Here is a 17,375-nt window from a genome sequence, read left to right as displayed (position 1 = left end):
CTGAGTTTCTGTGACGTTACAATAATAGTTCCAAGAGCAAAAACATCTATCCATTAGTGCAGTAGCAGTAGTAGATCACCTGGAGATGTTTGTCCTTGCCTAAAGCCTATTCATATATATGTAGAACTACTCATCTGCCTACCAACAGCCAATTAAAGCAACTGTTGTTGGATAGTGGGATAGAGTTAACATGGCAACACAGCGTTCTTCTGGGATGCAGTGCGCAGAACCTTGACTTCCACTGAAGCTGCATGGTCAGAAACTGCACCCCAAATGACACCCTATTCCCTACACAGTCCATAGGGCTTTGGTTAAAAGTAGTGCACTACATAGGGAATAAGGTGCCGTTTGGGACGCATTAAGAGTCATAACTGGTGACTGTGACAGTCTTATAAACACTAGTAAACTGTATATATATATATATATATATATATATATATATGTCTATACACCTTGTCCTTAATAAATCACACTCCTACTTGTCTGAGAGTGGTGAAGCTGTCTGGCAGTCAGGGAGGGCTAGCCGCATCTCGCCTCCTCCGGTGGTTCAGCACCGATACAGAAACCAATTTGCTGCCCAGTGAATTCTGCAGTGGCAATAATTGGCTATTTTGTCCGCGGCTATAAATTAATCTTCAAAATTAATGAGGTTGATGAAAATGAATCGTCATTGTAGGGGGCCCTATGTCTGACTGATACGATTCGTGTTGTGCCTGACAAGATGCACAGAGATGGTTCATTCCCATTCAACTGGCAGACAAGTACTTCACTGAAAGGAGCTTTTTCCCATGAACACAGAAAGAGACTGGTTTCTGTTTAGTTACATTTTCTGATACAACCACTTTGCTGAACTCGTAATTATAATATACCAGGGTATTTTTCCCGTCTTTTCAATCAATGCGATTATTCAGATTTTTATTTAGAATTTTAGCAAAGGCATGAAATAATAACAAGGAACCTCAATAAGGTATTAAACACATCTCCTCAAAAGATGAAGCAGGGAACAAAATGTGAATCAGAAATGCTAAACATTCACACTCATTAAAGTTTAGAAAAAGAGGGAAGAATTTTAATCTTGATCCCACTTTCACAAAGCCTTTAGTTTGTTCACACACTGTCCCTTTCTCAAACTGTGAGGTATTTTAAATTCTAACATGCAAAAAACTGTCTATTTGAAGTCATGTCAAGGTTCCTTTCCTCTGAATAATTACAGTGCATCCGTAACATCTAAAGACCACCCTTCTTTTGTGACTTCACACTACGCTGGCAGAGCTGCTCCCCCTGGCTTTGCATGTAACTCGCACATAATCATCCCTTTCATGTTAAAAATAAAGCCTTTTTCTGATTCTTAACTTAATGAAATAGCTTGAGCACGAGGCCACCGCTGGACTTGAAATAACAGGCTGGCTTCTCTTCTGAGCTGGTCGATTAGGAGACTTTTATTGCCATTCATTTCAATGGAGGTGGGGGTGGTAATTGAGTCCAGGCCTGGGTGGGACTAGGTCTCTTCACTTAAAAGGACCTTATGCCTGCTACACTGTGCTGAAGTGTGGAGATGATCTCTAAGATCTGGGGTTGAGGATTACTACCCTAAACTATACAGCAGTGTTCTTCAATCCTGGTTATGGTCCTAATCAACCACAGGCTGAAAATCTGCCATGGCCCAAACTCCCTCCATCTTGCACAAGGCCGTCTTTCAACTCAGCCAGGGAGAGAAGCCTAGACATACACTTCATGTTTGTACTAACATTACTTCTAAAGAGCCTTCGCTGGTACAGCATGAAAAAAACGCCAGACAGGTTTCAAACAGAACTCTGATCTGCTGGAAGATCACAACACGCTAAACAAGCACTACTGGGACTGGGGATAACGCTTCAGAAAGGGCCCAACTAGATCACTGTAAACAGGCTAAAAGAGAATCTCTAAATGCTGGTGTGTGTGTGTCCGGGCCATGTGGCGAAGGCAGTGCGCTCCCTTGCCGTAATGAAAGGTGCCTGTAGTCAAACTGGGGCCTATGTTTACCAACTGTTAGGCTGTTGAAGGGGGAGGAGGAAGGGAGGGCAGGCGTCACATTCAGTCTTTATAGTGCTGTAACACTTTCACCATCTCTGCCGCATTCAACTTTTATAGACAGACAGATCTCAAACTGACACACCAGCTGGGGGTTAGTGGAAGCATTTAGGGAGGTTTAGAGTCAGGGAGGTGCAAGCGGGAGGGGTTGGGGGTTCACTTCAAGCCACAAACCAGAGGTTTGGATGCCTTTGTGTTCTTTACTGGGTCTGTCTCTGATGGGGAGGGGGTGGTAGTAGGAAAAGTGGTGGGCACCGGGGTGCTGGGTTTGGACTGCGGGGTGATGGAACCTCCTGGCACCACCAGGGTCTCTGTGACGGTCACTGGCAGATACCTGCGGCGGGTGATGGTTTTGATCACCTTGGTCACCTATGGGAAAGTGTTTAGGGCCGAGGTGGTAGTACTGGGAATCACATAGAGAACATTGGCAGTTGTTTGAAAATACATGATTCAACAACATAGGAATAAAAGATCACCAAATTGACTGTTTAGCACTTTGTATCAGAGTGGCTTTCGTTCTTTCCATTAGCACCTTTCTCCTGGTTGTGTTTTATTTGCTTATATGACCTGCCTTAACCCTCATTAACGCCGATCCACAGGACAGGGTGGAATGCCGCTGCTTTTGATTGTTTTCATTGACCTCTTTTAAAGAACAGTGGTAGTGTTTCACCCAACATTCACCATTCAGCCAGAGGGCAGCTGGAGAATGTCCAAAGAAAAGCACAGTGTATTGGGAGGGAGATGGAGGATGAATGTGGTGGAGCCCCTTTCCTTCGTGTGTGTGTGTGTGTGTGTGTGTGTGTGCACGTGCGTACAGTGGGGGAAAAAGTATTTAGTCAGCCACCAATTGTGCAAGTTCTCCCACTTAAAAAGATGAGAGAGGCCTGTAATTTTCATCATAGGTACACGTCAACTATGACAGACAAAATGAGAAAAAATTCCAGGAAAATCACATTGTAGGATTTTTAATGAATTTATTTGCAAATTATGGTGGAAAATAAGTATTTGGTCAATAACAAAAGTTTCTCAATACTTTGTTATATACCCTTTGTTGGCAATGACACAGGTCAAACGTTTTCTGTAAGTCTTCACAAGGTTTTCACACACTGTTGCTGGTATTTTGGCCCATTCCTCCATGCAGATCTCCTCTAGAGCAGTGATGTTTTGGGGCTGTCGCTGGGCAACACAGACTTTCAACTCCCTCCAAAGATTTTCTATGGGGTTGAGATCTGGAGACTGGCTAGGCCACTCCAGGACCTTGAAATGCATCTTACGAAGCCACTCCTTCGTTGCCCGGGTTTGGGATCATTGTCATGCTGAAAGACCCAGCCACGTTTCATATTCAATGCCCTTGCTGATGGAAGGAGGTTTTCACTCAAAATCTCACGATACATGGCCCCATTCATTCTTTCCTTTACACAGATCAGTCGTCCTGGTCCCTTTGCAGAAAAACAGCCCCAAAGCATGATGTTTCCACCCCCATGCTTCACAGTAGGTATGGTGTTCTTTGGATGCAACTCAGCATTCTTTGTCCTCCAAACACGACGAGTTGAGTTTTTACCAAAAAGTTATATTTTGGTTTCATCTGACCATATGACATTCTCCTAATCCTCTTCTGGATCATCCAAATGCACTCTAGCAAACTTCAGACGGGCCTGGACATGTACTGGCTTAAGCAGGGGGACACGTCTGGCACTGCAGGATTTGAGTCCCTGGTGGCGTAGTGTGTTACTGATGGTAGGCTTTGTTACTTTGGTCCCAGCTCTCTGCAGGTCATTCACTAGGTCCCCCCGTGTGGTTCTGGGATTTTTGCTCACCGTTCTTGTGATCATTTTGACCCCACGGGGTGAGATCTTGCGTGGAGCCCCAGATTAAGGGAGATTATCAGTGGTCTTGTATGTCTTCCATTTCCTAATAATTGCTCCCACAGTTGATTTCTTCAAAACAAGCTGCTTACCTATTGCAGATTCAGTCTTCCCAGCCTTGTGCAGGTCTACAATTTTGTTTCTGGTGTCCTTTGACAGCTCTTTGGTCTTGGCCATAGTGGAGTTTGGAGTGTGACTGTTTGAGGTTGTGGACAGGTGTCTTTTATACTGATAACAAGTTCAAACAGGTGCCAATAATACAGGTAACGAGTGGAGGACAGAGGAGCCTCTTAAAGAAGAAGTTACAGGTCTGTGAGAGCCAGAAATCTTGCTTGTTTGTAGGTGACCAAATACATATTTTCCACCATAATTTGCAAATAAATTCATTACAAATCCTACAATGTGATTTTCTGGATTTTGTTTTCTCATTTTGTCTGTCATAGTTGACGTGTACCTATGATGAAAATTACAGGCCTCTCTCATCTTTTTAAGTGGGAGAACTTGCACAATTGGTGGCTGACTAAATACTTTTTTCCCCCACTGTATGTGTGTGTGGTGGAGCCCCTTCCCTTCTTACCAGTTAGCTAGTTCCACATACCATCCAGATAGCTCACTGACTCACTCCTTTACAGCTGGAGCGGATAGATAGTTGGGCTTTAGTTAGCCTTTAAATGTTAGCCATTTCATTCACAGGCCTTGTTATGGTCTGTTTGTTTTAGTGTGGTGGCTGGCTACTGATACTGCTGCCTATACTGCTGCTTGCTTTGTGTGCAAATGTGTTTAGCTTTAAAAAAACATGTTTTTCCAAAAGGAGAGAGATGTGAAAACCTCATGTTTCATCTTGCTGTGCTTGGAGGGGATACTCAGAATGCATTAAAGGAAATGCATGAGCAGTACGTAGCTAGCTAGAGCCTCCTGTGCAAAGGAAGCCAATAATACATCAATTCAAAAGATGAGAGAGTGAGAGAGAGAGATGTGAAGATGAGTCTGGAAACATCACGTGTGCAGGCTTCCATCACAAGCTGCCTAGCCAATCAATTTGCCACAATTATAAAGGAACAGTCAAAACCGTCTCTTCTGAGGCTTAGATCTACAGTGAGGGAAAAAAGTATTTGATCCCCTGCTGATTTTGTACGTTTGCCCACTGACAAAGACATGATCAGTCTATAATTTTAATGGTAGGTTTATTTGAACAGTGAGAGACAGAATAACAACAACAAAAATCCAGAAAAACGCATGTCAAAAATGTTATAAATTGATTTGCATTTTAATGAGGGAAATAAGTATTTGACTTAGTACTTGGTGGCAAAACCCTTTTTGGCAATCACAGAGGTCAGACGTTTCTTGTAGTTGGCCACCAGGTTTGCACACATCTCAGGAGGGATTTTGTCCCACTCCTCTTTGCAGATCTTCTCCAAGTCATTAAGATTTCGAGGCTGACGTTTGGCAACTCGAACTTTCAGCTCCCTCCACAGATTTTCTACGGGATTAAAGTCTGGAGACTGGCTAGGCCACTCCAGGACCTTAATGTGCTTCTTCTTGAGCCACTCCTTTGTTGCCTTGGCCATGTGTTTTGGGTCATTGTCATGCTGGAATACCCATCCACGACCCATTTTCAATGCCCTGGCTGAGGGAAGGAGGTTCTCACCCAAGATTTGACGGTACATGGCCCCGTCCATCGTCCCTTTGATGCGGTGAAGTTGTCCTGTCCCCTTAGCAGAAAAACACCCCCAAAGCATAATGTTTCCACCTCCATGTTTGACGGTGGGGATGGTGTTCTTGGGGTCATAGGCAGCATTCCTCCTCCTCCAAACACGGCGAGTTGAGTTGATGCCAAAGAGCTCCATTTTGGTCTCACCTGACCACAACACTTTCACCCAGTTCTCCTCTGAATCATTCAGATGTTCATTGGCAAACTTCAGACGGGCATGTATATGTGTTTTCTTGAGCAGGGGGTCCTTGCGGGTGCTGCAGGATTTCAGTCCTTCACGGCGTAGTGTGTTACCAATTGTTTTCTTGGTGACTATGGTCCCAGCTGCCTTGAGATCATTGACAAGATCCTCCCATGTAGTTCTGGGCTGATTCCTCACCGTTCTCATGATCATTGCAACTCCACGAGGTGAGATCTTGCATGGAGCCCCAGGCCGAGGGAGATTGACAGTTATTTTGTGTTTCTTCCATTTGCAAATAATCGCACCAACTGTTGTCACCTTCTCACCAAGCTGCTTGGCGATGGTCTTGTAGCCCATTCCAGCCTTGTGTAGGTCTACAATCTTGTCCCTGACATCCTTGGAGAGCTCTTTGGTCTTGGCCATGGTGGAGAGTTTGGAATCTGATTGATTGCTTCTTTGGACAGGTGTCTTTTATACAGGTAACAAGCTGAGATTAGGAGCACTCCCTTTAAGAGTGTGCTCCTAATCTCAGCTCGTTACCTGTATAAAAGACACCTGGGAGCCAGAAATCTTTCTGATTGAGAGGGGGTCAAATACTTATTTCCCTCATTAAAATGCAAATCAATTTATAACATTTTTGACATGCGTTTTTCTGGATTTTTTTGTTGTTATTCTGTGTCTCACTGTTCAAATAAACCTACCATTAAAATGATAGACTGATCATTTCTTTGTCAGTGGGCAAATGTACAAAATCAGCAGGGGATCAAATACTTTTTTCCTTCACTGTAGATGAATCTCTTTCTTCCCTTCAAAATGACTTCCCAAAAGCATCCTCTCTCTAGTCTCTGTGGAATTAAGTGTCCTTAAAAACAGTGACCCTCGTTCCCCAAGCCCAAGCCCTAGCCCTTGATTATGTTTTATTTAGTTGTGTGTGCGTTAGTTCGTTTTTTGTGTGTGAGTGTGTGCTTGTGTGCGTGAGTGAGTCCAATCCCCTACAATAGGATAGCAGCTTACACACAGTGAAACAGAGCGATTAGCTGGTCTGTTTAATTACAAACTCTGTAGTGTCTCTAGTGTGCCAGCAGCTCTACCCTTGGTCCCTCCGTAGGGTCCCTCCCTAGGGTCTCTCCCTAGGGAACCAGACTGTCAGAACAGAACACATCTCTGCTTTACTGGAGATGTGGGGTGAGTCCCAGGCAGCGTCCCAAATGGCACCCTACTCCTTATATAGTGCACTACTTTTGACCAGAGCTCTGGGCTATAGTGCACTATATAGGGAATAGGGTGCCATTCGGCACACATTCCCATTCCATCCGGAAGCACACTGCACTGAGACACTGTCTGGAGAGGTAGTGTGCATGGCGTGGAGCAGGGCTGACTGAAGGGTGAAATCTGTGAGCTGTGTTTAGGAAGGACAGTAACGGTAAGAGTACTGGAGCTGTGGAGCGTTGGGGTGGTTGTGATGCTGTAAGAGTGACAGACAGACTGTGTGACAGGGCTGAGGGGTGTGGCAGCGCGTGGCTGACATGGGCACACACAAAATCGTGACGTGAGTTGATAGTAAAGTGATGAGAGGGGTGGGGGGGGGTAAAGTTTTCCAACTCACCTTCTGGTTAGTTGACATATCCTTATTTAGAAACAACAAAACACAAGAGGGCAATCAAGAAAAAAGAACCTGCAACACAAAATACTGTAGGAGCTGATACAGAAGGAGCACCAACTTATAAGACAACATCTGGGTTTGGGGAAAGGATAGAACACACCTCTGGCTAAAGGATTCCGGGCCTTAGAGATCTTAACTTCCGGCCTTAGAGATCTTAACCTCTGGCCTTAGAGATCTTAACCTCTGGCCTTAGAGATCTTAACCTCTGGCCTTAGAGATCTTAACCTCTGGCCTTAGAGATCTTAACTTCTGGCCTTAGAGATCTTAACTTCTGGCCTTAGAGATCTTAACATCTGGCCTTAGAGATCTTAACTTTTGGCCTTAGAGATCTTAACTTTTAGCTGCTGTGTTATCATAAAACAGCCATCATGTTGTTTTACTGCAGCAACCTGCTACATATATTTCACAGGGTTGTAAGCACCCCAAACAAATTTAAATATAGTGTGTGAGCCTTGAGTTCCTTCTCATCCAGCACATACAGTGAGGGAAAAAAGTATTTGATCCCCTGCTGATTTTGTACGTTTGCCCACTGACAAAGAAATGATCAGTCTATAATTTTAATGGTAGGTTTATTTTAACAGTGAGACACAGAATAACAACAAAAAAATCCAGAAAAACGCATGCCAAAAATGTTATAAATTGATTTGCATTTTAATGAGGGAAATAAGTATTTGACCCCCTCTCAATCAGAACGATTTCTGGCTCCCAGGTGTCTTTTATACAGGTAACGAATTGAGATTAGGAGCACACTCTTAAAGGGAGTGCTCCTAATCTCAGTTTGTTACCTGTATAAAAGACACCTGTCCACAGAAGCAATCAATCAATCATATTCCAAACTCTCCACCATGGCCAAGACCAAAGAGCTCTCCAAGGATGTCAGGGACAAGATTGTAGACCTAAGCAAGGCTGGAATGGGCTACAAGACCATCGCCAAGCAGCTTGGTGAGAAGGTGACAACAGTTGGTGCGATTATACACAAATGGAAGAAACACAAAAGAACTGTCAATCTCCCTCGGCCTGGGGCTCCATGCAAGATCTCACCTCGTGGAGTTGCAATGATTGTTACGGTCCGGCACTGTTGGTCCTGTTCCTGCTGGTTTTCCTTTCCCTTTTTCCCTGTGTGTGTTGTTTGTGTCTGTCTCCCCCTGCTGTGCAGTCCAGTCAGAGGATCTAGGTCAGGGGGCGTGGCCATTCTCTCACAAGATCAGTTACATCCAGCTGCAGCTCGTTGTCAACAATCAACCAGCAGTTATCTACCCGGGCTGGACACCTCTCCAGCGCCAGTTCGTTCCTACACTACCTGTGGTAACTTGGCCCCGTACAGAAGTCTCAGTTTAGTTGTACTCTCTCAGTATTATAGTTGTTTCTGCCACGTTTGTAACCTGTCTCTCCTTCGATTAGATCTCGTCTGTTCCTGCTGCCTGCCTGCCTGCCATTCCCACGCCGCAACCTGCTCTGTTGTCTGATATCCTCGTCATCCAGCCCTCAGGACTACTGGCTCTCCACCCTACTCAGCTCCTACCCCGGCCTGAAGCTACTCCACCCTGTACTGCTTCTCTCTACCATAACACGCTGAATAAACTACATCATAATTCACCCTCTTTGTCCGCGTGTCCGTCTCTGCACCTGAGTCCCCCACCCAAGCCTAATAGAACGAACTGGCCAAACATGGACTCAGCAGAGATGCCACATGAAACAACGGGTGATGGCGTACAACGCGCCCTCCATTCACAGGGAATGTTATTGGGACAACACGACCAACTCATCCGGACTCTTGTGGATAACAACCAGCAGTTGTTGGATCAAGTATCTCATCTCACCTCTCAGGTAGCTAACCTGGTAACACTCACTACCCTTCCTCCCTCTGCTTCTCCTCCGCCTGTTCCTCCTACAGTGGCTCCAGGCTCGGCTTCCGCTCCTGCCCTTCGGGAACCCCCTACAACCTCACCCGAACCTTTCACCGGGGACCTGAACAAATGCCGTGGTTTCCTGCTTCAGTGCCGCTTGGTGTTCCAACAGAGGCCCCTGTCTTTCTCCACGGAATCCTCAAAGGTACATTACGCACTGGGGTTAATGAGGGGCAAAGCTTTGATTTGGGCAGAAGCGGCTTGTTCTACTCAGCAGATTGCCAGCCTGTCGTTTGACGATTTTTCCTCTCAATTGAAAGTTGTGTTTGATCACCCGGACCATGCCGGGACCGCCACAAAGAGACTATTGAAGCTACGACAGGGCACGGGTAGCGTGGCTGAATACGCCATTGATTTTTGGACCTTGGCAGCCGATTCCAAGTGGAATGACGAAGCTCTTCAGGGAGCGTTTGTTAACGGTCTAAGTGACACGATTAAGAATGAACTAGCTGTTCGTGATGAGCCTGCTAACCTTCATGTTCTCGTTTCCCCTGCTACACGAATAGACAACAGGCTACGGGAGAGGAGACAGGAGAGGGGCGGTCGGGTCCACACCGCAGGCGGGGCCCCCTCGCTTTCTGCAGCCCGAGCTACACCACCACTCGGACACCGCCCACACACCGCAGCGGATCCCTCCACGGAACTAGACGAGCCCATGCAGCTGGGCCGTGCTCGTCTGTCCCCTGCCGAAAAGGAACGGCGCATGCGGGCTGGTGAGTGCATGTACTGTGGGGACCGCACTCATTTCCTGGTTAACTGTCCGGTTCGCCCAAAAGACCAAGCTCGCAGGTAAAAGTGGGCATACTTGCGAGTGCTACACCTGACTCAATGCCCACAGCACCCCGTCTAGTTATCCCAGCTACAGTCCAGTTCAGGAATCTATCTCTCCCACTAGCTGCTCTCATCGACTCTGGTGCTGAGGATAGTTTCCTTGACGTTAACCTGGTCACTCAGGCTGAGATCCCTGTTAAGCCCCTGCCTAAGCCTATAACAGTAACCGCTATTGACGGCCATCAGTTTGCCAACATCACCCATCAAACTGTCCCCGTTTCTCTCATGCTGTCCGGCAATCACAAAGAAACCATCCAGTTTAAAGTAGTCTCCTCCTCGGCCTCCCCCCTTATCCTCGGTTTCCCTTGGCTTAGCATTCACAACCCCCATATTGACTGGCAAAACCACAAAATACACAGTTGGAGCACTCACTGCCATTCTGTTTGCCTGGGGTCGGCTATTCCGCCCTCGGTAGGTTCCCCTGCTTCCCCTGTCAAAACCCCAGACCTCTCTTCAGTCCCTGAGGAGTACCTGGACCTGGCCGAGGTATTCAGTAAGTCCAAGGCACTTTCATTACCACCTCATAGGCCATACGATTGCGCTATTGAGTTACTGCCTGGAGCCCCTTTGCCGTCCAGTCGGCTTTTCAATCTGTCCCGTCCTGAGAGAGAAGCTATGGAAACCTACATAGGCGACTCCTTAGCCTCTGGCATCATTCGTCCCTCATCTTCCGCTGTTGGTGCTGGGTTCTTTTTTGTAGAGAAGAAGGACAAAACATTACGCCCCTGCATTGACTACAGAGGACTTAATAACATCACAGTCAGAAATACGTACCCCCTGCCTCTCATCAACTCAGCATTTGAACCCCTTCATGGTGCCACCGTGTTTACCAAACTCGACCTCACGTAACGCTTACCACCTCGTTAGGATCAGGCCGGGAGACGAATGGAAGACTGGGTTCAATACCCCCGCTCGGACACTTTGAATACCTAGTCATGCCATTCGGTCTCACTAACGCCCCAGCAGTGTTTCAGGCCATGGTTAACGATGTGTTGAGGGATTTTCTACACCGTTTGTGTTTGTCTATTTGGATGACATTCTAATATTCTCTAAGTCACAGGATGAACACGTCTCCCACGTCCGTCTGGTTCTCCAACGCCTCATGGAAAATAAACTGTATGTGAAAGCAGAAAAATGTGAGTTCCACCGGCAGTCCGTCCCCTTTTTGGGCTTTATTATCGAGCGGGGACAAGTGTCACCAGACCCTGACAAGATCAGAGCGGTTGTGGAGTGGCCCACACCCACGTCTCGGAAGCAGCTACAACGCTTCCTGGGCTTCGCCAACTTCTACCGCCGCTTCATCAGGGGTTTCAGCCGAGTGGTTGCCCCCTGACCAAGCTCACCTCCCCTAAGGTGCCATTCCTGTGGACGCCTGAGGCCGAGTCAGCCGTGAGTACATTGAAGGAACTGTTCACCACCTCACCTGTTCTTATTCATCCAGACACTAGTTTGCAGTTTATTGTGGAAGTGGACGCCTCTGATTCGGGGTGGGGGCTGTCCTGTCACAACGTTCCCCCACGGACCAGAAGCTCCATCCTGTGGCCTTTTTCTCCAGGAGATTGACCCCTGCTGAGAAGAACTACGACGTGGGTAACCGGGAGTTGCTTGCTGTCAAGTTGGCGTTGGAGGAGTGGAGGCACTGGCTAGACGGAGCAGAGCAACCCTTCATAGTCTGGACAGACCACAAGAACCTGGCTTACATCCAGTCGTCCCAAGAGGCTGAACTCCCGTCAGGCCAGATGGGCTCTGTTCTTCAGCAGGTTCAAGTTTATTTTAACATATCGTCCTGGCACACGTAATGTCAAGCCTGATGCTCTCTCTCGCCAGTTTACAGACAATGAAGACTCCAGCAATCCTGAATCTGTTCTGCCCGCTTCCTGTTTGGTGGCGGCGGTTCACTGGGAAATCGAGTCCCTCGTCCGATCGGCACAAGAGTTGGAACCTGGACCGGCCGATGGCCCCCGACCTTCTCTATGTTCCCGCAGCCGTGCGGCCGCAAGTGCTCAACTGGATCCACACCTCACGCTTCTCCTGCCACCCTGGTATGAACCGTACACTGTCGCTACTGAAGAGGCACTTTTGGTGGCCATCCGCCGAGGCTGACGTCCGGGAGTACGTGGCGGCCTGTTCCATCTGTGCCCAAAATAAGGCTTCCCACAGGGCTCCTTCGGGCCTGCTGCGGCCTCTCCCAGTCCCGAGTCGTCCTTGGTCTCACGTGGGCTTGGACTTCGTCACTGGACTTCCTATGTCTGAGGGTAATGACACCATACTCACCATCGTGGACAGATTCTCTAAATCTGGCCATTTTGTTGCATTACCAAAATTACCATCTGCCAGTGAGACAGCCGACCTCTTTGTCCTACATGTATTCCGTCCCCATGGAATACCTGTGGACATAGTGTCCGATAGAGGTCCACAGTTCATTTCTCGGGTATGGAAGGAGTTTTGTTCGGCTCTGGGTGCCACTGTCAGTCTCTCATCAGGTTTCCATCCCCAGTCCAATGGCCAGACTGAGAGGACCAATCAGGACCTGGAGGCTGCTCTACGCTGTGTGACATCCCAGAACCCGTCCACCTGGGCCAAACATCTCCCGTGGGTCGAATATGCCCACAATTCCCTCACCTCATCTGCCACCGGCCTCTCACCATTTGAGGCGGCTTTGGGGGTACCAACCGCCATTGTTCCCGTCTCAGGAAAGGGAGTTAGCCGTCCCGTCAGTTCAGGATAACCTTCGTCGCTGCCGCAAGGTGTGGGTGGACACCCGTGAGGCTCTTCTACGGACAGCAGAGCGTAACAAGAGGGTGGCGGACAGGCACAGGGTAGTCGCTCCCCAGTTCCAGCCTGGTCAGCGAGTCTGGCTCTCCTCCAGCAACATCCCCTGCGCACTGACTCCCGTAAGCTGTCGCCCCGGTATTTGGGTCCTTTCGAGATCGACTCCATCATCAACCCTTCGGCTGTTCGGTTGAAGCTTCCCCAGGCCATGAGAGTCCATCCTACATTTCACGTGTCCCAGCTGAAGCTGGTCTCCTCCAGCCCTTTGTGTCCGCCTGTGGATCCCCCTCCGCCACCGCGTATTGAGCGACCATCCAGCCTACACGGTGCGGAGACTGCTGGACGTCCGGAGGCGTGGTAGAGGGTTTCAGTACCTGGTGGACTGGGAGGGATACGGTCCCGAGGAGAGGTCCTGGATTCCCCGACGATTTATACTGGATCCGCAGCTGGTGGCTGACTTCCATAGGGACCACCCTGACAAGCCGGGTGGGTAGCCGGGTGGCGCCCGTTGAGGGGGGTACTGTTACGGTCCGGCACTGTTGGTCCTGTTCCTGCTGGTTTTCCTTTCCCTTTTTCCCTGTGTGTGTTGTTTGTGTCTGTCTCCCCCTGCTGTGCAGTCCAGTCAGAGGATCTAGGTCAGGGGCGTGGCCATTCTCTCACAAGATCAGTTACATCCAGCTGCAGCTCGTTGTCAACAATCAACCAGCAGTTATCTACCCGGGCTGGACACCTCTCCAGCGCCAGTTCGTTCCTACACTACCTGTGGTAACTTGGCCCCGTACAGAAGTCTCAGTTTAGTTGTACTCTCTCAGTATTATAGTTGTTTCTGCCACGTTTGTAACCTGTCTCTCCTTCGATTAGATCTCGTCTGTTCCTGCTGCCTGCCTGCCTGCCATTCCCACGCCGCAACCTGCTCTGTTGTCTGATATCCTCGTCATCCAGCCCTCAGGACTACTGGCTCTCCACCCTACTCAGCTCCTACCCCGGCCTGAAGCTACTCCACCCTGTACTGCTTCTCTCTACCATAACACGCTGAATAAACTACATCATAATTCACCCTCTTTGTCCGCGTGTCCGTCTCTGCACCTGAGTCCCCCACCCAAGCCTAATAATGATCATGAGAACGGTGAGGAATCAGCCCAGAACTACACGGGAGGATCTTGTCAATGAACTCAAGGCAGCTGGGACCATAGTCACCAAGAAAACAATTGGTAACACACTACGCCGTGAAGGACTGAAATCCTGCAGCGCCCGCCCGGTCCCCCTGCTCAAGAAAGCACATATACATGCCCGTCTGAAGTTTGCCAATGAACATCTGAATGATTCAGAGGAGAACTGGGTGAAAGTGTTGTGGTCAGATGAGACCAAAATGGAGCTCTTTGGCATCAACTCAACTCGCCGTGTCTGGAAAAGGAGAAATGCTGCCTATGACCCCAAGAACACCATCCCCACCGTCAAACATGGAGGTGGAAACATTATGCTTTGGGGGTGTTTTTCTGCTAAGGGGACAGGACAACTTTATCGCATCAAAGGGACGATGGACGGGGCCATGTACCGTCAAATCTTGGGTGAGAACCTCCTTCCCTCAGCCAGGGCATTGAAAATGGGTTGTGGATGGGTATTCCAGCATTACAATGACCCAAAACACACGGCCAAGGCAACAAAGGAGTGGCTCAAGAAGAAGCACATTAAGGTCCTGGAGTGGCCTAGCCAGTCTCCAGACCTTAATCCCATAGAAAATCTGTGGAGGGAGCTGAAGGATCGAGTTGCCAAACGTCAGCTCGAAACCTTAATGATTTGGAGAAGATCTGCAAAGAGGAGTGGGACAAAATCCCTCCTGAGATGTGTGCAAACCTGGTGGCCAACTACCTGAAACGTCTGACCTCTGTGATTGCCAACAAGGGTTTTGCCACCAAGTACTAAGTCATGTTTTGCAGAGGGGTCAAATACTTATTTCCCTCATTAAAATGCAAATCAATTTATAACATTTTTGACATGCGTTTTTCTGGATTTTTTTGTTGTCGTTCTGTCTCTCACTGTTCAAATAAACCTACCATTAAAATGATAGACTGATAATTTCTTTGTCAGTGGGCAAACGTACAAAATCAGTAGGAGATCAAATACTTTTTTCCCCTCACTGTAGGTACCTACTACCTAATGTGATGTGATCTGTGTGTCAGCTTGGCTTCCCCCAGTACCTTGGTTTCTGTGCGTCGTGTGGTGCCGTCATCGGAGGTGACAACGGACACGTGGGAGGTGGGCGTGCCAGGGTCCTCCTCGATGGTGACCGTCTCCTCCACCATCTCCTGTGGCTCCTGCATCATGGCCAGAGACGTCTGGTTACTGGGGCTCTGCTCCTGGAGAGAGAGAAGGAGAGATGGTTAGGGACTGGAGGAGAGGACACGAGTGGACATAATATACAAACGTTTTATTTAAGGAGATCGGTGTGCCGACCACCTTACGCATGTTATATTATTTGACAGCACAGTTGGAAATGAGAGCGGGAGATACAAACAGGGACAGATAGATGAGAAGGGCTGAGACCGGATATATAACCCCGTCACCAGGGTTACACCCTACTGTATGTGGTCTGCAGCTGAACTTACACACATCCTACAAGGTCTGAGGCTGCACTTTATACGCAGTTACAATATACTCTCATCATCAGAATATGATGTGGCAGAGTGATCTACTCAGTCAGAAGTGGCCGTAGCACCTGTGGGCTGACGATGGTGCCTTACCTAACCATCTGTGTGTGTGTGTGTACCTAAAATAACTTCCTCCATGAGGCCATCCACTACTGTAGCAACACTCTGCATGTCAATCTCTCCTGGCTCAAAGTAAAGGAGAGATTGACTGCATCACTACTGGTCTTTGTGAGAGGTATTGACATGTTGAATGCATCGAGCTGTCTGTTCAAACGACTAGCACACAGCTCAGACACCGGTGCCTACCCCACAAGACATGCCACCAGAGGTCTCTTCACAGTCCCCAAGCAGAACAGACTCTACATGGAACTCTATTCCACATCAGGTAACTCAAGCAAGCAGTAAAATCAGATTAAAAAACAGATTAAATTACAATTTATTGAACAACGCGGACTGTGAAGACACACATACAGGCAAACACACACTCCACACACATATTTTCATATTGTGGTTTATAAATGTTGTATTGTAGATACACTACATGACCAAAAGTATGTGTACACCTGCTCGTTGAACATCTCATTCCAAAATCATGGGCATTAATATGGAATTGGTCCCAACTTTGCTGATATAACATCCTCCACCCTTCTGGGAAGGCTTTCCACTAGATGCTTGCAATGCATGGTGATCTTAGGCTTATCTGCAGCTGCTCGGCCATGGAAACCCATTTCATGAAGCTCCCGACGAACAGTTCTTGTGCTGACGTTGCTTCCAGAGGCAGTTTGGAACTCAGTAGTGAGTGTTGCAACTGAGGACAGACCATTTTTTTTACTTCAGTGGTCCCGTACTGTGAGCTTGTGTGGCCTACCACTTCGCAGCTGAGCCGTTGTTGCTCCTAGACGTTCCCACTTCACAATAACAGCACTTACAATTAACTGGGGCAGCTCTAGCAGGGCAGAAATTTGACGAACTGACTTGTTGGAAAGGTGGCATCCTATGACGGTGCCACGTCGAAAGTCACTGAGCTCTTCAGTAAGGCCATTCTACTACCAATGTTTGTCTAAAGAGATTGCATGGCTGTTTGCTCGATATTATACACCTGTAAGCAACGGGTGTGGCTGAAATAGCCGAATCCACTCATTTGAAGGGGTGTCCACATACTTTTGTATATATAATGTATGCAGTGGTAGAGTAGTGATGTAATAATGTTGTATGATGTACTGTTTTACTGTAATTTTTTGGTGATGGAATTGCCTTAATCTTGTTTGGACCCCATGAAGAGTGGGTATCCTTAATAAATACAAATACCCAGGTTCCATATTTAAAGAAAATTAACGTCAACTAATTACTGTACACCCTCGTAATGTGGAAAATAGGAAGGAACCATTTGCATGCAATCATCGAAAACCAAAGGCAAAGAAAGGAGTGGGAGAGAGATGTACAGTGAGTGCTGGGCAGTGCCACTAAGCTAAGGAGAGAGGGAGAGGGTGGAGTAGAGAGAGAGAGACTAAGAGTGAGAGATGAGTTGTGTTGTGTCATGGTGGGTTTAGCAGAGCTAAAGAGTGGAAGGAGGGCTGGGTGAGGCAGGCAGGGAGTTGATGATGCCAGAGGGACTGCTGGTTTTCTATTAGTCTTTGAAGGTGCTAACAAGTGGGCAGTTCTTCAATGATTAGCCAAGCAGTGTTAGCTAGCTGCTGCCTGTGCAGAGCGGCCATTCTAGCCGGGGT

General features: G+C 47.8%; 1 protein-coding gene across 2 annotated transcripts in view; it reads right to left on the bottom strand.

Moving 5' to 3' along the window:
* The window catches only part of LOC121530643 (armadillo repeat protein deleted in velo-cardio-facial syndrome homolog), a 344,238-nt gene that overhangs the window by 94,242 nt on the left and 232,621 nt on the right, over positions 1–17,375 (bottom strand). Inside the window, exons 2-3 of one of the 2 annotated variants that reach the window (XM_045226832.1) lie at positions 15,199–15,357; positions 2,245–2,439 (exon numbers count right to left, since the gene is read on the bottom strand). In XM_045226832.1, coding sequence (XP_045082767.1) covers positions 2,245–2,439; positions 15,199–15,357 — 354 coding nt within the window. The remainder of the gene's footprint in view (positions 1–2,244; positions 2,440–15,198; positions 15,358–17,375) is intronic. The other variant, XM_041835760.2, reaches the window with a different exon arrangement.

Source organism: Coregonus clupeaformis, chromosome 18 (assembly GCF_020615455.1).
Source record: "Coregonus clupeaformis isolate EN_2021a chromosome 18, ASM2061545v1, whole genome shotgun sequence".
In the NCBI taxonomy this organism is placed as follows: domain Eukaryota; kingdom Metazoa; phylum Chordata; class Actinopteri; order Salmoniformes; family Salmonidae; genus Coregonus; species Coregonus clupeaformis.
Note: the sequence above shows the minus strand (reverse complement) of the source record. Positions and strands in the feature narration are given on the sequence as shown.